This window comes from Prionailurus viverrinus, chromosome E2 (genome assembly GCF_022837055.1).
Source record: "Prionailurus viverrinus isolate Anna chromosome E2, UM_Priviv_1.0, whole genome shotgun sequence".
Lineage (NCBI taxonomy): Eukaryota > Metazoa > Chordata > Mammalia > Carnivora > Felidae > Prionailurus > Prionailurus viverrinus.
Window position 1 is genome coordinate 18,696,768 of NC_062575.1, and position 19,513 is coordinate 18,716,280.

At 46.8% G+C, this 19,513-nt stretch overlaps 1 protein-coding gene across 2 annotated transcripts in view; it reads right to left on the minus strand.

Moving 5' to 3' along the window:
- Window positions 1-1,954: 1,954 nt before the first annotated feature.
- The window catches only part of CDH3 (cadherin 3), a 47,980-nt gene continuing 30,421 nt past the window's right edge, over window positions 1,955-19,513 (minus strand). For both annotated transcript variants that reach the window (XM_047836722.1, XM_047836723.1), the window contains 12 exons: window positions 19,182-19,337; window positions 18,946-19,090; window positions 17,413-17,588; window positions 16,617-16,745; window positions 15,106-15,291; window positions 13,533-13,774; window positions 12,998-13,143; window positions 12,022-12,246; window positions 7,897-8,103; window positions 5,408-5,538; window positions 4,868-5,014; window positions 1,955-2,867 (listed from right to left, as the gene is read on the minus strand). In XM_047836722.1, the coding sequence (XP_047692678.1) occupies window positions 2,658-2,867; window positions 4,868-5,014; window positions 5,408-5,538; window positions 7,897-8,103; window positions 12,022-12,246; window positions 12,998-13,143; window positions 13,533-13,774; window positions 15,106-15,291; window positions 16,617-16,745; window positions 17,413-17,588; window positions 18,946-19,090; window positions 19,182-19,337 (2,100 nt within the window). In that variant the 3' untranslated portion in view covers window positions 1,955-2,657. The remainder of the gene's footprint in view (window positions 2,868-4,867; window positions 5,015-5,407; window positions 5,539-7,896; window positions 8,104-12,021; window positions 12,247-12,997; window positions 13,144-13,532; window positions 13,775-15,105; window positions 15,292-16,616; window positions 16,746-17,412; window positions 17,589-18,945; window positions 19,091-19,181; window positions 19,338-19,513) is intronic.

The window sequence follows — 19,513 nt, forward strand, 5'->3', positions numbered from 1 at the left end:
AAGGTTGGAAGGACACGTACCAAACTGTTGCACCACAAAATATGAAGGATTAACATTCAGGTGGTCCCCACTGGTATGGCCAAACACACTGGTTATTTATGGGTGCTAAACTTTATTTGGATTCCTTATTATAGGCCCTAAAGGCCAGAGTCCTAAAATCCCATTTTGCAGATGAGAAGCAGGCCCAGAGTGAGAAAGGGATGTTATATTTCCATCCCCATCCCAGAGCCCAGGTTCGTTTTCTCCAACTCACTCAGAGGCTGGTGACTAGTTCCAGTGCCAGGGGAATCTAGATCCATCCACAAAGACCAGTCTTGGCTAGAAAAGGCCACTTCTCCTCAACACCCTCCAAAAATCCCAGGGGAGGAAGGCCAGTCTGCACAGTGGCTGTTTGGTTTTATTATTAGTCTCAGCTGAAGATAGGGTTTCAGGCTTTTCAGAGAGGAGTTTAAGATAAGGGGCAGCAGGTGTTTGCTGGCTGAGACACCGAATCCTCTCACCTTATCAGCAAAAGCAGCAGGGCCCTGAGACAGGGGAACCTGAGGCCACAGGAGCCAGAGGCTGCAGCTTGAGGGAGAGCCAGGAGGTAGCCTTGACCTGCAGGCTAAGGAGCTGTGGACCAAGGATGGATGAGAAGGTTTCCCACTTAACTTCGTTCCCCTTTGACTTCCCATCCATGATCTGAGACTTAGGACACCCTCAGTCACATCCTCCAGAGCGTTGGTGGCAAACCTGACTGGACATCAGAATTGCCTGGAAGGCCTGTTAAAGCAGATTGCAGGGTCCCACCTAGAGTTTCTGATTCGGCAAGAAATGCAGATGCTGGCAGTCCAGGAACTGCACTCTGAGTACCAGTGCTTTAAAGCATTAGTCCCTCTTGTGGAAAGAAAATTTTTAATTCAACTTCAGCAATCCCTATGGCTTCACTTGAGATTCTTCTCTCTTGGTTCATCGCAAAAAAAATGTTAAACTTCGCTTTAACAAAGGAACGCACGGAATAGTTCTTTCCCTGCTGTCTCTTCATCCTTATTCCTGCATCCGTGTATTGTTGGGATCGCTCCAATTTCACGTACATCCTGGGTGAGTTCTCTAATTTTCTGTCTGGCTTGATTTTGATGATGATCAGGTGTCATTAAAAAAAAATACAATGAGGCCATTCTTTAAAGGAGGAAAATCCCCTCAGAGGGTGATTGTGAGGATTTGTTTAAAGGAAACAGTGGAAGTTAAGTGGTATTTGGCCCTAAAATGTATCAAATAAATGGTAGCTATTACCAGTGAACACAAATTGCACCTACAGTGTGGCAGATATGAAGCCATCCAGTCTCCATAAAAATTCCCCATTTTATACATGAAAAATGTGAGGCAAGTAGAGGTTAAATTACGTTGCTAGGAAGTGGCAGTATCAGATCCTCCCTAAACCCCCCGCTCCCACCACCCCAGCCTTTCCTTATAGAGCCCACCACACAGAAGAGGAAATGCTTGCCCACATGACAGCAGCCACTGTTCCAGAAAAGACGTTGCCTGTAGTCCTGGTGGGGGCTCAGCCTGGAGGTAAGGGAGTTAATGTTTCTGTCCCACAGAAGAGAAGCTCAGAATTTGCAGAAAGATGGGTGCCTCGCTGGTTTAGTCGGAAGAGCATGAGTCTTGATCTCAGAGTTGTGAGTTTGAGCACCACGTGGGGTGGTTTAAAAAAAAAAAAAAAAAAGAATTTGTAGAGAGAGGGTAGACTCACCCTTATCAGGCCTCCTCGGGCATGTATACAAATCCTGAGCTTCCTCCATCATCAGGACAAAGCTGGGTGAAGCCAGCAGGGTTAGATGTGCTCACTCCCCTTATAAAACTCTGAAAATTCTAAAAACCTCTGAATTGGACACCGAAGTGGGTGAATGGTATGGTATAGGACTCATAGGGCAATAAAATGGCAATAAAAAAAAGTTCACTCCCCAGGCACCTCTGGGAAAAATTCCTTTAATAAAAAAGTTGTAGTACATTTACACGATTGTCATCACCCTTTTTCTACAGCACTCAATAGGGAAAATAAAAAATAAAGGACAACCTAATCGCGCTCAGTATAAAAACGCAGTAATTCATTCCAACAGGAGGCCTTATCGCCTGAAGAAGAGACACAAATGCATGAGGGCATGTAAGTTGAGCAGCTGAGGCCTGGACTTCTGGAGGAATCCAGAGGACGGCTGAAGACCTGCCTCTAACTTTTTGAAGACAGTATTTAAAAAAAAATTAAAAAAAAAAAATCCAGGTTGTGATAAGAGGCCTCATTCTAAGAAGCTGGGTCCATTCCAGAGAAAACATCATCATGGGGGCGGGGGGCGGGGGAGTGCAGGGGGTGGTCAGAGTCTGTCCAGTCTCAGGACATAGAGCCAGGCATTTTATGGCAGGTTATAGACTCCTGGAAATTTGGTCTCAGAAGCAACCCTGGCCTAGTCTGAGAGGTTTTCAGAAGTGAAATCAAACTGCCCATGGCCCTCTTCTGAAAGGCTCAGAAACCACCCCTTAATGTCAGACTTGACACCTCTCTCCTCCAAGTTGCGAAGGCCACTTCTTGACAATCTCCCAAGTTCTTGGCTGAGAAGAGGACTCAGGCTCCTTGGAAATGCCACTGCGGCCCACCTTTAGCCCGGGTCCTGTTGGAAGGCCGCCTAGTCGTCCTGGCCACCACCATACATGTCTGCCAGCTTCTTGAAGCGACTGCCCCACTCGTTCAGATAGTCATAGTCTTGGTCCTGGTCAGAGGCTGAGGAAGTGAGGGAGCTCAGGGACGGGGCATCAGAGCCGCTGCCCTCGTAGTCAAACACCAGCAGGGAGTCATAGGGCGGGGCTGTGGGGTCCGTGTTTGCCGCCTTCAGGTTCTGTGGCGACAAGAGCAGGTGGTTAGGAGCGGCGGTCAGACACTCAGCAGCTGTGGGAGCTTGGGCAAGGTAGCTCACCCTGCCGAGCCTGCGTTTCCTCATCTGTGAAGACCTCTCTTTCCTCCATGCAGGTTTGAAGGGTGAAATGAAATAATGCACATGGATACTTAGCACTGAGCCCAGCATACAGCAGGTGCTCACTGTGGCAGGTCAAGAGCAGGGAGGAACTCTGAAACCAGACAGCTTGAGTCAGAACTCAGACTTACATACTAGTTTTGTGACCTTGGGCAAACCCCTTTTCATCTCTAGGTGCTGTTTTTGTCTGGTCTCCAAAACGGGAGACTTCAAATAGTTTTAGAGGAATACACTAATACATGTAAATATATGTAAAGCATGTATTAGAATAGTACCTGGCATATAGGGGAACATCATTTTCCTCATTTGTAAAATCAGGACAACAATAGGATTCCTTCCCTGCAGTCGATGTGGGGATTGAATGACATGGTATTTGCAAACTATCTGACACAGAGACATTCTGGAAATGGTCTTCATTTAACTGGAGGGAAAAGTTCCAGGTGTTTAGTTCCAAGACATCTTTTCAAACCATCTGCTCTGGGCAACTTTCCCCAGATGCTTTTGTTTTTGCACAGCTTTCTCAAATATGCTCATGCTAAACAATAGAGTCTAACCACCAGGCTACTTCTAGAAGGCAAGAAGGGGAAGCAGAAACGTTCAAGCCAGGGTGAGGTATTTTGACAAGCCACTGGGCCCTCTGCCCATCATTGCTTCCCCAAACCCATCAATCTATCTTCCCTCCCTCTTACTGAGCACCTCTATTTTACAGGGCACCCAACTGGCTCAGTCAGTAGAGCAAGCAACTCTTGATCTAGGGGTCGTGAGTTCAAGCCCCACATTGGGTGCAGAGCTTAAGGAAAAAAAAAGAAAGAAAAACCTCCATTTACTGCTAATGGGGTCCCAGGCTGTGAGAGGCTCCTATCATTTATTTCCTGTGTACCTAGTTCAGTGGTTATCACAACCCTGCCTGTATATTTGATTTTAAGCTGGGGGAGCTTTAAAAAAATTGGAGTCTTAAAAAGAAATCCCTGGTTTCCAGGAATTGTTATTTTTCAAAATCCCACAGATAAATCAAATGTATGATCAGAATTAAGAACACTGGAGACACTCAGCTATTATCAACAATAACTATCATAACCTAATAAATGCCAGTGGTACCTGGGTGGCTCAGTTGGTTAGGCGTCCAACTTCAGCTCAGGTCATGATCTCATGGTTTGTGAGTTTGAACCCCCTGTTGGGCTCTGTGCTGACAATGCAGAGCCTGGAGCCTGCTTCAGATTCTGTGTCTTCCTCTCTTTTTGCCCCTCCCCACCTCACCCTCTGTCTCTCTCTCAAAAATGAATAAACATTAAACAAATTTTTAAATAAAATAAAATAAAAGCTACATGCCAGGCCAGTGGTTCCTAGACTCAAATTACTTGGGAATCTTTTAAAAATTCTGAAGCCCAGGCCATATCCAGATCAATTAAATCACAATCTCCATGGGGAGTCAGAAACGTCAGTAGTTTTTTAAGTTCCCCAGGAGATTTCAGTGTTTGGAAACTACTGTTCTAGGTGCTTACTCATCTGACCCTTAAAGTGACTTATAATAGCGGGTCCCCCATTCTGTTCCACATCGGGATCAGCTGGGATCTTTAAAAATTTAAACAGGTAGTCTGGCTGCACAGTTTTCAAGCAACTGTTATGTGTGTTGCATAAATGAATAAATTATTCTTAACCTACTGTTAACCACTCTGCAACTTAGGGTTTTATGGAGGAGAAAACAGAAGCCCAGATGTTAGCCAAATGTCAGGACGTCACACAGCTGGTTGGCAGGGGAGCCAAGATTTGAACCCAGAGCCAAGACTCCAAGCCCATGCTTTTTTCCCCCCATGCTGCTGGTGCTTGAATCAAGGGCTTCCCTTGGCTGGCCCCCTATGCCTCACCTCGATGATGAAGTTCCCAATCTCATCTGGGTTGGCTGGACGTGGACGGTACATGGGTGTGGGGATGAAGGACGGCGCCACATCATTGCGGAGAACGACCTCAGGCCGGGCCTCCAGACCACGGTGGAGTTGGGTGATGTCATAGTCCTTCATGAAAGTCAAGGACAGCATGGGGTTGAGAAGTGAACTCCTCCACCATTTGTATGTCATGCCATTTCCCTGCCACTTGGATGTTATGGTTCATGGGTAGGTCTTAAAAGATAGTCTTTGTCAGATATTTCTGAAAGCCCTTGTTCCCACAGCTCCTCCTCCAAAATTAAGCACAGGCTCAAGGTCACCTTAGCTGGGGCCAAAGGGACTACAGCAGTAGACCAGACACCCTCTCAGAAGAGAAGAGGTATCAATCTTACATGAAGATGGATGTTTTAGGCCAGAGTCTGGTCAACGTAGCTAATATGGTTAGTTGGTTAACCCAACTATCCCCGCCAGTGGCGCTGGAGGCATCCATTTCCCAACACTTAGACCTTCCCAGTGCCTCACCTGGTCCTCCTCACCACCTCCCTCTTCGCCATAGTAGAAGACATTGTCACGGGTGTCATCTTCTGGGAGCAGAAGGGGCTCCTTGACCTTCCTCTTCTTCCTCACCAACAAGAGGAGGACCAGCAGGAGAACTGCAAGAGTTAAGGAGTGTGAATATTCACCCCCCACAACCACGGAGCTGGCCAATAGCCCCAAACCCTTAGTGCCCCATCTAATTTTAGACCCCTTCACTCCGCAGCCAGGGTTGAAAACACTTCAGTGGCTCCCCTGCACCTAGGAAAACCCCCAATTCCTTATCAAAGTGTACCGGATTGGCCCCTGTCTTTCTCCACACATCTACACCCCCACGCGGGTCTAGTCACATTTGCCTCCTTGGAGTTCCTCAAATAACACCTAGCAGTTTACCACTTCAGGAGATTCATGTGGGCTTTTCTCATCTGGAACATTTTGTACACATGGCTCTCACCCTTCAGGCCTCAGTCTACTATCCCCTCCTCCTAGCAGCAAACTGACTTCATTCCCCCACCAACAATTATGTACCATTTATTGTCAGTCTTCCCTTATCGGTGATACTGGTCCTCAAGGAAACACTCCTCTATGGGGATGGGAATCTCCTAGCAGATGTTACTTTTCAACAAGACTCTTTTTCAGTCCCCAGTGACCCCTACATTAGCCACAGATTTTAAGTTAAAAAGCAAGACAGTGAAACTCTGATATGGTACAGTAATTTGAACTTAGGTGCAAATACTATTTTGGTATTTCAAGAGAGGAACTTAGCTTTTAGTAATATGGTCTGAAAGGCTGGCAGGCCATGTGGACATGGGAGTATTGGCCAACTAAAGCCTAGCTGTTCTCCCTAATGCCAGGACTACCCCCAGCTAATCCCATATGAAGAAGCGACCCCAGGGTCCTCTCTGTGGCTGTCCAATGTGACAGGATACACCCACCATTTCACTTTAGCACTTTTTTTGGCCTGTTTACACAATTCCAGTCTATCTCTGGCCAGTCAAAACAGACCTAGCCTTCTTGGGGAGTCTGTGGGTTATCAGCATGCACACCTTATGTGGGCCAGATTGCAATCTTTGCCTCCCCTTTTCCTCCTCACGGAGTCTGGGGAAAGGCAGGAAGGAGGTGAACTGGACTTCTCACCTGCACCAAAGTTACATGTCTGCCTACTGATATCTCCATTTGGACCGTCTGGCAATTCTCTTCCCATGATCCTTTCCAAACTGGCTAATGGAAACTCCAGTTTCTACTTGTTTGGGTATTAGAATCATTGATGGTTCTTTTCTTCATACCACATATGAATCTGAATAGATTCTGCCTTGAAATACAACCACCTCTCACCATCTCACTCCTAGAATATGGCAATAGCTCCTTAATAGTCTGTCTCCACCCTTACCCCTGTACAGTCTGTTTACTGGGAATCCTATAAAATTCAAGTCAAATCACATCACTGCTTTGCTCTAAACCTTCTGATGACTTCTCATTTCATCACATCCTCACAATAGCCTACAAGGCCCAACAGGATGCTCTGCCACAACCATCACCTCTCTGACTTCATCTCCTACTTTTTTCCCCTTTGCTTTTTCCACTCCAGCAATTTATTGTTTCCACACACCAAGCACAGTGCTGCCTTAGGGCCTTTGCACTTGCTGTTCCTGAGATAGCTGCATGATTTGCTGCCTCACCTTTTTCAGGTCTTAATTCGAATATCCCTTCTCAACAAAGCCTTTCTTACCCATCCTACTTAAGATGGCAGACCTCCTCACTCCACTTCTTTTTCTCCATACCAATACCTATTTCTCTGCCAGATGATTCACTGTCTGCTCTCTGCATGCAAAGTAAGCTCCATGAGGACACAGAGTGGTCTGTGTTATAAAATGCTGCACCCCCAGCGCTAAAACAGTGCTTAGAGCACTGTATGTGGATTCGTTAAAGTTCGCCCTTGTTGAATTCGTACCGGATTGTGTTTCTGTGTAAGGAATTCAGAGGCTAGAAAAAACAAAGGTGATAGGTTCTACCTTTAAAGAACCTAGCTTGTCACTAAACACTTCCGCCCACTATACTCGTGACTCTCAAACTCTAGCATACATCAGAACCCATGCTGGGCTTGTTAAAACACAGGTTACTGGGTCTTACCCCTAAGTCTCTGAATCAATGGGTCAGGAGTGGGCCTGAGAACTGGCCTTTTTAACAAGTTCCTGGGTAATTCTAATGTCATTGGTCTGAAGATCACACTTTTAGAACCACTGCTCTAGCCTCTAGATGACATGACAGTTGGGCTGGGTCTGTCTGTTCACGACTGTATCCCCAAAGCCTGGCACATTCCAGAAGTTCCATCAACATCTATTGACTGAATGACACTCCTAGAATTAAGAGTATCAGGAACAGATATGCAATGTTGGGTAGCAGTCCCCAGCAGTCCAGGGTAGAACTGGGTCTTCTAACTACCCCATCCAGAGAGGGGAGAGGGCACGGGTACTCACGCAGCAGAGCCAGGACAGCCCCCAGGACCGGGAGGAGGAAGCCCCCCTTCCAGGGTTTGGGGCAGGTCTCCACATGGCCATGGCAGTCACACACCGTGGCGCTGATCACTGTCAGCTGTTCCTTGTTGCCATGGTCAGATAGAGAAAGGTGCACATTGTATGTGTCTTGCTTCAGAAACTTCTTCAAGGACAGGGCCACTGTGTTTCCTGGAGTGGACAGATAACATTCACCCTGGGAGACCCCCAAGTGGAACTGGGCAGATCATGGGCAACAGGGCAGAAATATCCCAAAAGCACACTTATGTCAAGTGTTAAAAGTTGATATTTGGCCAAAGCCAAATATGCACCATCATGGAAAGAATTACTGGAATAGGAAAATTTACTTATTGGGGCACCTGGGTGACTCAGTCAGTTAAGCATCTGACTCTTGATTTTAGCAAAAGTCATGATCTCGCAGCCTGTGGGTGTAGGCCCTTGTGTCAGGCTCTGTGCTGACAGCATGGAGCCTGCTTGGGATTCTCCTTCTCTCTCTGCCCCTCCCCTTCTCACACTCCGTCTGCCCCCTCCCCTCTCTCAAAAGAAATAAACCTAAAATTTTTAAAAATAAGGGAAAAGAAATTCATCATTTTTCCCCCTTAAAATCAATAATTACACTATTTTTAAAATAACGATGTTTTTTAAAAAGTCATGTCATGCAAGGCCAAAAATTTCTCAGCACCATTAGCTGCTAGACTGTTCTCTGCCTCAAAAAAGAATACATTGGAATAAATTCTTTCTGAGAGATAATTAACTCATGAACCATTAGATCATGACCTGAGCTGAAGTCAGAGACTCAACTGACTCAGCCACTCGGGTGCACCTCAAGCCATTTTTAGTTCAAAGTTTCTGCATGGGGTGCCTGGGTGGCTCAGTCGGTTAAGCGTTTAACTTCAGCTCAGGTCATGATCTCACAGTTCATGAGTTCGACCCCCACGTCGGGCTCTTTGCTGACAGCTCAGAGCCTGAGCCTGCTTGTGATTCTGTGTCTCCCTCTCTCTGCCCCTTCCCAACTCATGCTCTGTCTCTGTCTCAAAAATGAATAAAGCATTAAAAAAAAATTAAAAAAAAAAGTTTATGCAGACTCTCTGGCCTCCTCCTAGCAAGAAGGCTAGAAGGGAGAATTTGCCCTGTTCCAATTCAGCGATGGCAAGCAGAGAGGGAGCTCTGCAGGCTGAGAATTTAGTCTCCTACATAGAGGCCAACATGGTGTGTTTCCCTGAAACATCCCTACCACCATCCTATCCACATGCTGGATGGCGATTTCTCAGGGGCTGATGACAATGGTGGTGCCAGTGACTAAGCAGGCACTAACTGGGAGCCATGCCTTACTCTTCTCCACTACCACTTTAAGAGGCAGGTACTATTTTTTTTAATGTTTATTTACCTTTGAGAGAGAAAGTGGGGGAGGGGCAGAGCAAGAGGAACAGAGGATCCAAAACAGGCTCCACTGACAGCAGAGAACCCCATTCGAGGCTCAAACTCGTGGACTGTGAGATCACGACCTGAGCTGAAGTCTGACATTCAACTGACTGAGCCACCCAGGTGCCCCAAGAGGCAGGTACTATTATTCTGATTTTACAAATGCAGAAATTGAAGCTCAGAGAGGTCAAGTAACTAATGTGAGATCACACTGGGGTAGGGGATGGATTAACTCCCCTGACAACAAGGACATGATCAGTTAGAAAAACTAAGCTAAGCTGAGATGCCTGGGTGGCTCAGTTGGTTAAGCAGCCGACTTCAGCTCAGGTCATGATCTTGCAGTCCATGAGTTCAAGCCCCGCATCCGGCTCTGTGCTGACAGCTTGGCGCCTAGAACCTGATTCAGATTCTGTGTCTCCCTCTCTCTCTGCCCCTTCCCCATTCGCATTCTGTTTTTAAAAAATGAATAAATGTTAAAACAAAAAACAAAAACTTAAGGGGCCACTGGGTGGTGTCCGACTTTGGCTCATGTCATGATCTCACAGTTCCTGGGTTTGAGCCCTGTGTCAGGCACTATGCTGACAGCTCAGAGCCTGGAGCTTGTCTCGGATTCTGTGTCTTCCTCTCTCTCTCTCTCTCTCAGCCCCTCCCCTGCTTGTGCTTACTCTCTCTTTCAAAAATAAACAAAAATACATTAAAAAAAAAAAAAAAAGGAAAGAGAAACTAACTTAAAACCAAGAACCAGGTATCAATATTATCACCAGGTGTTGGTACCAGTGGGCTTTGGTCATAATGCTCACACCTGACTGAACCAGATCTGTGATTGCTGCTGGGAAATAGTGGTGATGAATGAAGGTGGCTGTTCACACACCTACTGAGCACTGATGTACCAAAAAACATGTCTCTTGTGTCATCACTTAATCTTCACAATAACCGTATCAAAGTAGGTACACTTATCGGCACCATTCTACAGATAGGGATTAACTGAGGAACAGTGAGTTTCAGTAGTTTGTCCATAATCATAAAGCTAGTAAATGGAGAAACTGGGTCTTGAACTAAGGCATTCTGGTTCCAGAGTCCATGCTCTATAAATGATAAGGTCAGGGATGGGGGAAAAAATGGCTTCCAGGCCACAACAGGGTAACAGGAGACCAACTTGCACTCCTCAAAGGAAAGGTGCTGGTCATACATACCCAAATCACAGGAATCATAAAATTGAGATCATGTGGGTATCTGAAACAGGTCTCCTGAGTCCTTTCAGGGCTAGGCTCAGCAGCAGTAATAGACACTGGACATATCCAAGTAGGATATATAGATAAATATCCTATTTATAGGGGCAGAACCTATATATACTGGTTCCCCATTTCCTTCCTAGGGGACCTTAGCCCCAAGAGGAAAGGGGACACATTTTAAACCAAAGTGAACAGTGTCTCTCCAGGGGCCTTCCTGGCACTTGAGGCTGGATCCACCTTTCTCACACACCCCAGGTCCTCACCCACTTGATACCAAGTTAGACCCCTTTTCAGTCTTGTGACAACTAAAATACCATGACAGACTGAGAACCTCTGGGTGGATGGAAAGAGAAAGCACAGGGAGATGGATTGGAGCGGGGTGTTGGGGAAAGGGACTGTGGCTTCAATTTCTGCTCCATACTTACCACTCTGTGCCCTTGGGCATACTATTTAACTTCTCTGAGCCTCATTCTCATCTTTAAATAGGTATAAAAATACTGACCACAGAAGGTGGTAGAAATATTACAGAAGGAAAGAAAAAGCATTTTGCATATTGTTCAATATGCATTCAATAAATGGTAGGAAGCAGAGGTCTAATGATAAATCAGACTGTCTGGATCCAAATTCTGGTGGCCCTCATTTTCTAGCCATAAAGCCTTTGGCAAGCTATTTAACCTTCTGTAAGCCTTGGTTTCGTCGTGTAAAATGGGTGCATACACATTTATGTGTGTTGATAGTACCTTCTTCACCCAGGGTTGTTGTGAGGATTAAGTCACCTAATCTATGAAGCATCTGAAGTGGTATAGTATATACCATATATAGTATATACCAGTGATATACTAGCACATACTAAGTATGCTCACGACATGTTAGCTATTATCACTGCAGGAATCCTAGCTCTTTTATTATGTGATACTGAGAAAGCCACACCCTCTCTCTCCCGGCCTCAGTTTTTCCACCTGTACGGGAAGGTGGTTGGACAAGAACAGTCTTAAAGGGCTGCTGTGGATTTCCACAGGCTAACACAAAGTTAATAAGTAGCGAAAGTGTGGAATGGTGTCTCTCCAACATTTTTTGTCTTTTTTTTCCTTTTTTTAAAAGTAGGCTTATGCCCAGCATGGAGCCCTATGTGGGGCTTGAACTCATGATTCTGAGATCAAGAGTTGGATGCTTAGGGGTACCTGGGTGGATTCTCCTTCTCTCTCTCTTTTTGCTCCTCCCCCTCTGGTGCATCCTCGCACTCTGGCTCTCTCTCTCTCTCTCTCTCTCAAAATAAACAAATAAACTTAAAAAAAAGTCAGATGCTTAACCAACTGAGCCACCCAGGCACCCATTGGTTGACGTTCTTAACTCAGTGACCCACAAGATGCTGGAATGTGTACAGGGTCCCGGTATGGGGCAGACACCCACCTACTACCCACCACCACTCAATTACCTTTCTCATTGACCTCTGCTGTCCAGTAGATATCCGAGTCATGTGTGAGCTGGGCCTGGAAAGGGGAGGTGTGGGGGGACAGGTCCTTGTCCGTGATGTTCAGCACTTGGGGCACAGGGCTTTGGTTGCAGATAGTGATCTGTCGGGGTTCGGGGACCGGGCCATGGTCGTTGATGTCCATAAGTGTTAGCAGGAGGGTCCCAGTGCCAGTGGTGGGAGGGCTCCCTGTTCATAATTACACATAGGATCCCTTTTAGTATCTGCCGTTGGTTGGGGTGATGAATGAGTGTTAAGCTCTCCTATGACCTATTCAATCAGCCCCAGGGAGGTTCCTTTTAACTACCCAGCTGTAACTTTTCAAGACCTTCCATGCCCTGCCCTGGTCTCATCATAGATCAAACCAGTGATGGTAAATCCATGGCGGCGGTCATGCCATCTTTCGCATAGCAGACATTACTAAGTGATCCTAGCACCCTTACAGCCACTTCATCCATATGGCCACTACCAATCTATCACAAAAGGAAACCTACTGGCCATTTCAGGGCTGATGCAGTGTTTGCTAATGAGCTTTAGGGATGCTTCCCTTCACAGTCCTGCGGGAACCTTTCATCTGCCTCCAGACCTTGCTTCACTGTGTCAAGCAGCAATGCAAGTCACATCCTAACTCCCAATCCTGTCATGGTATGACATCACTAATCAATCATGGCACTTTCCAGGCAGCCCCTTTCAATCAATCACAAGGCCAATTCTGGGCTCAGTGAACCACACTTAGGCTAAAAGAATTCATTCTCCTAACACTTGGGTCTTAGGGAAACCATAGCCAATCCTGGTCTTTGAAAGACTCCTCTAAAGTCCCCTATGACCCTCCAGATGGGTTTGCTGACATCTTTCCCTGACACCATACTCTGTGGAGGGGATGTGCTGTGTCATGGGCTCCAAAGGTACCCAAGTGGAGGGATTGGGAGGAAGCTCTCACCATCATCTGTGGCCAAGACCATGACTTCATAGACATTGTTCTTCACAAACTGTTCATCCTCACGGTCTAAAACCCCCGTGGCAGTGACCTGTCCACTGTCTGGGTCCATTGCTAGCCACCCTGCTGGGTCTCTGAGGATGTGGTAGCTGGAATGGAAAAGTTGAAAAGAGTCATTTCCAGAATACTTAGAATTCTGGTTGTCCTCCAAAGCCTACTCATTCAACTGGCAGATGCTGTTATGGGTCTTGGGGCTCCTAAGCAAGATCACATGAAGAATGCATCTCACCCCAAATGGAAGCGAGAGCGGCAGAAAGAGGGCCCAGCAGGGACACATGAGAGTGGGAATACCTGCCCCCTAGACCTCTGTTCAGAGTCTTCAGTGTTGGGGAGGGTAGGAAGGGAAGGTCCCGTGCGGGGATGATGTTCAAAATATTTAGCAATCTTTCTGGTAATGGGAGCAAACGCTGGCCATAATAAATAACCCGTCCAATACTACTAATGCTTTTGGATGCATCTGAGCCCAGCTCCTGTGTACCTGATCTTCTGATTTCCCTCGTCAGGGTCCTGCGCAGTGTAGGTGCAGACAGACTCCCCAACAGAGATGCCCTCCTGGACCTCGATGACTTTGGAGGGTGGGACAAACACAGGTGCCTCATTCACATCCTCCACACGAACTACTATGGTGGCTGTGGAGGTTGGGAGCTTCACCACAAAGGGAGCCTCATTGGTCACTTCAACGTACAGGGTGTGTTGGTTTTTGGCCTCGAAGTCCAAGCCCTGAGAGAGAAAAGGAAGGAGAACCTGAGCCACCAATTTGTGAGGAGACCCCATGCAATGCTTTGAGGTCAGAAGGAAAGGGCCCACAGTGAGGGGCTCAAGGTTTCCAGGAACAGCAACGTTGCCCTTTCCATATAGCCTCCTGCACTTTGAGTGGACAGCCAGTGGGGCTCTCAGACCACCCCTAAACCAGAAAGCCCTACAGTTGGTTCCCAACAGGGTGGTGGAGAAACTCGTGGAGGCCTTTTTGGTGATCCTAATGACTGGGGATGCCACTGGCATTTATAGGCTGGGGCAGGGAAACCAAGAACTGTTCCACAGGCTGGGTGACTTGCCAATATCCCCCTGAACATTCATGTACTTGTGGGTGTGGAAAATCTGTTGATAATTCCAGTCTAGAACACGTTTTATGTGTTTCTGGTGCAGTTTTAATATATATGACTTTTCTAGGAATGCAAGCTTCTGAGGGGAGCCTGTAATTTGATTTGTTCAGGCCCTTCCCAAAAGCTGTTTATTTGCTGTCCTGTAAAGATACCAGTATGACTTGTGGTGTGTATGAGCCAACAGAGTGACACACAGCATCCGCTACAGTTGGATGAGTCTCCAAAGAGAGGCAAGTAACTGACCACCTTCATTGTGTTTTCTAGTATGTTCTCAGAAGCTTGCGTACAGAAAATTTTCCTGTAAAATTCTTCTTTATTTCACAGTTAGGGCAATCTCTTTTTCTAGAAATTATGTAAGTTAAGTTTAATTATAAATGAAATTCATTTGACAATGTAAAAAGGGCATTACAAAGTTTTTGTTGAAAGAAGGGGATAGTTTTTAAAGTATTATATATAAAACTCTGCTTCTCAAACTAGGCCATTCTAAAAGCATCAATTTTATTCAAAGACTTTTTGAGAGACAACCGTATCTCTAACTACTAAGTAACATAAAACATTTTCCTATGCAAAAACCTAGATATGTGTTATGGATTAAATGCAAAATTTGCAAGCATTCCAATAAAACAGAGCCTCTCTGTTTAAGAAGGCTGACTGGGGACAGCCACTGGACACCAGGATCTGGGAGGAGGAGCTCTACTCATCTGCCTTAATCAAATCAGTGACTCCCACCTGTTTTTTTGAAAGGAGTCCCTGGTTAAGATTTAGTTTGAACAAAGCAATACACTGACACAAGAGGGATGGGAAAGGGTCAGAAGCCACCAGCTTGCTGCACTCCCCAGTTGAATGGTTCAAAGTAGGTGTCCCAAGGCAGATGGTACCTCCTTTTCCCGGAGGCCGCAGACCTGACTGTCCCAGGTGTGGGCTTGTCTAAAGCCCAAAATGACTCACCTTCCTGGTTGTCAGAATGCCCTGGTTGCTCTCGGGGTGGGTGGTGATGGTAAAATGGTCCCCATCGTCACCTTCCAAGATGCGGTAGGTGGCGTGCCATGCGGGTGAGTTGGGGGCATCCAGATCAGTCACTGTCAGCCTCTGCACCTCGTGCCCCACCATGTTCTCAGGCACTTGGGCCTCGTACTGTTGGTGTGGGAAGCACAGCACAGTCAGAGCAGAGACTGAACACCCTGAGACCGTTCCACGCTTCACCAGCTATGGATCCTCCATGTGACTCCATGGGAGCTCCATTCCATGCCGCTCACTCTTTCTGGGATCACCCAATACCACACACCAGGGTTTCAGGGCACACACAGATGCGGAATGTCCTGAGACATGTCCTTCCAGCTTCTGGGACAGACCACAGGGATGGTGAGCCTACTATTCGTACATCCAGGGCCTACTACTCCAGTAATCACACTGGTCTGGGTGCCCTAAACCCTGCCATGCCTAGCCACCTATCTAGCTGAGATCAGAAAGGTATGGAGAAGGTGGCAAGAGGGACTAGCTGCCTGACTGCTTTACGGCACTGAACAGGAACTTTTTTGGAAGCTCTGGAGTAAGTGGCAAAAGTTGGGAACTTGGCTGCTCAGAACACATTTCTAATCAAGCCTAAATAATGTTCAGTAGCCAGAATTATCTAAGGATGGAAGGGGGGGTGGGTGGGTGTCATCTTGATTGGCACTGAATCCTCCATCGCTGCAGGTGTACGAAGTATTCACTGGGTGAAGGTGGACAGGTATAGGTGTGAGGCAAATTATAAGTTTTCATAACAACACGGATTTTGTTCCTTTCTTTCCTCCTTCCTTCTTCCATTCTCTCCGTCTCTCCCTCTCTCTTTCTCTGTAAAGTAACCTCTACCTCTAATGTGGGGCTAACAGTCACGACACCACGATCAAGAGTCACAAGCTCCCCCTGACTGAGCCAGCCAGGGGCCCCTCAACAAGGATTTTCATATTAAGCTTATGTACCAGGGATTGTGTTATGAACTGTAACTTATGTACCAGGGATTGTGTTATGAACTGTACATAGATTATTTCATTTAAAACTCAGAACAATGCAGCAGGTATTACTATTAACTCCATTTCACAGATTAGGAAATGGGGCACAAAGAGGTTAGGTAGTTTGCCTCCGGTCTCACATCTAGTAAGCGGTGGCACAGGACTGGAAGCCATGTGGGCTGTTTCCAGAGTTTCATGAGAAAGAAAAACCTCAGGGGCATCTGGGTGGCTCAGTCAGTTAAGTGGCCGACTCTTGATTTCGGCTCAAGTCATGATCTCACAGTTCATGAGTTTGAGCCCTGCATGGGGCTCTGCACTGACAGTGCAGAACCTGCTAGGGATTCTCTCTCTGACCCTCCCCTGCTTGTGCGTGTGCTCACTTTCTCCCAAAATAAACAAACTCAGAAAAGAAAGAAAACTCAGTCCTTCATCATCTGATGAGGAAAGAAGGACTGAAATCAAATTTACCTTCTGAGGATCAAACACAGGAGCATTGTCATTGGCATCGAGGATTTCCACTATGGCCACTGCTGTGGTGGTAGAACCATCCCCATCCATGTCTGTAGCCTGGATGGTCAGTGTGTACTCAGGGACTCTCTGGGGAGGAAAGGCAAGTTCAGGCCAAGAGGTCCCTCAGCCTGGGCTCACAGAGGCACAGCTCTGGATATACGTGGAGGGAAGGGGAATGTTTCCCCTTCTCACAGTGCTCTCTTGAATCCCTGCCCCACTACTCACCTACGGCAGAAAAGAACAGAGGCAAAGGGTGGAGGGGGAGGGGAAACACAGAACTAAATCGTTCTCCTGGGCCAACTGTGGGGTGGAGCCTGGGGATTGCCCCCTGACCCCGGGCTGATACAGAATGGGAGCTTTGAGTGGGGATTCGGGTAAAGGTATTAATTAGGAAACAGTAGGCAACTCCAATATCCATGGAGCTAATTCTACTTTGTAGCACACAAGGGACAAATCTGGGCAACGTGCATGCTAAGTGAGCCATTCCGAGAGGAAATGAGAAAACCTACAGAAAATATCAAACGCTTGCATTTTACAGCTGCCTCCTCAGCCTTAACGAGATCATTTGGCAGCATGCCATTGGCCCAAGAGAGCTGTGGGACATCAACATGGGAACACAGCAGCAGCCATTCCCAGCTGACTTGGATTCTCACTGCTCCACCTTGGGCTTTGGAGGCTTGGCTTCTGCTCTTGAATGTCAGGCCCCAGCCTGAGAAAGCCTGAGTAGGCGGCACTCTCCCTAAGGGCCACTCACCTCCCGGTCCAGGCCACTGGAGATGACGCTGATGGTACCCGTGCTCCGGTGGACAGTGAACATGAGGTCATGTGGGTCCTTTGGCTCTTGGCTATGGATAGAGTAAGCAACCACCCCATTGTAGGTGTTGATGGCATCGTCCTCATCTGTGGCTGTCACCTGCATCACAGAAGTGCCTGAAGGGGAGAAGGAATGAGTGAGCACCCTTCTCTCCCAGCTCCGATTACAGCATTGCCTACTTCTGGAACTATGAGAGGCTCCACCTTGGACCCATCCTCTACTTTGCGGCCAATTGCTAGGTGGTGTCCTTTTTCCTTTCTCTGCTTCTTTCTTAGAAACAAAATGCTCATAATCATTTTAAGCTGAGCACAAGGTCTGCCTGGAACAAAGATTATTTCCCATCCCTCTTGTAGCTAGCTGTGGCCTTGAGACTAAATTCTGACAAATGGGATATACGACTTTGGGAGAAGTGTTTTTCTGAGTATGGGGCTTATTCTTCCCATCGCTTCCCTCCTTCCAGGTGTAATGGTTGGAACTCCAGGAGCAACCACAAAGTAATCTTGGAAATAAAGCCCCAATAGCAAAGCAATGAGAGAGAAGGAGCCTAGGTCTCCAACACTGCAAAGCACCATTGTAGTCTTGATTGTCCACCTCTAGATTTCCTGAATATAAGGAGAAAATAAGGTTCCATCTCATTTAAGGTCCTGTTCTTGTTTGGGGGATTTCTGTATTGGCAGCCTAACCAATTCATACTTCTCAAATCTTCCACAACTCAGAAGAGGAAGGAAGAGGAGAACCCCTCCCCACCAGCATCGGTTTTTGAGGTCATTATGTGTTATATCCAATCTTCACAATTATGAGTAATATAATTCCCATTCTCAGATGTGAAGATTGAGGCTCAGAGATCATGAACTTGCCCAGGGTCACAGAAAAAAAGGTCACATGTAAAGAGGCAAATCAAGATTCAAATCTAGATCTTTGTAGCTCTAAAGCTAGTGGTTCCCAAACCTGAAGCTTCTGGGAAACTTTTAAATATACAGATTGCAAAGCTGTGTATTTAAGATCATCCTTATTCAGGGATCTTGGGATAGAGTAGGGGGAATCTGAATTTTTAAAGATTTTGGCTTTATTTTTAAATTTTTAATTTATTTTTTTAGAGAATGTGTGTGCAAGTGGGGGAGAGTGTTGGATGAAAGAAAGAGAGGGAGAAGGAGAGAGAGAGGGAGAAAGAAAGAATCTTAAGCAGGCTCCATGCTCAGCTGGATGCAGGGCTCAATCCCACAACCCTGGCATCATGACCTAAGCTGAAATTTAGAGTGGGATGCCCACCCTACTGAGCCACCCAAACACCCCAGGAATCTGATTTTTTAAGATTATCCCAGGTGATCTGATATACAGCCAAGGAAATCAAGTATAGAGGGTTTTTCCAGCCTTTAACAGTCTTGGCTGACCTCTAGATGGTTCTAGAAGTTGACCCAAGGCTATGTCTGGGCCTAGCAGACCTCTCTAGCTGTCCCCTCCCAGTCCTCTTACCGGGTAGTACCCCTTCCAAGACGCTCCCTCTGAAAACATCCTGGGTGAACTTGGGCTTGTGGTCGTTCTGGTCAGTTACAATGATGGAGATGTTCATGGGCTCTTCCACTGAGGCACCGTTCTCTGATACAGCGTGGCCAAAGAGCTGTGGGTGCACAGGTCCAGGGTCAGCCTGACCCCACCCTCCCCACCTGGCAACGGGGCCCTGCTTTTGTTGGATGCTCCAGATTACCTACCTCATACTTCGCAATCTTCTCCCGGTCCAGCGGCTTATTCAACAACAACCAGCCTGTTTCCTTCTCTATGGTGAAGACACCCTCAGGGGGGCTGTCTGCTCCAGGGCCTGTGATGCTGTAGAAAATCTTGGTGCCTCTGTCCTTATTAGATTTGAGCTGGAAGCACAAGAAAATAGCAGCTGACAAAGTGACAAATCTCTCACGGCTGCCAACAAAAGTGAGGAGGGGTAAAGCCTTATCAGAAATTGTTCCCAGTACAGAAGCAAGAAACCTTATAGTAAGGCCTTTGGATGAAGGTCCCTGTACCCACCAGTGACTCCCTGGGAGAAAGC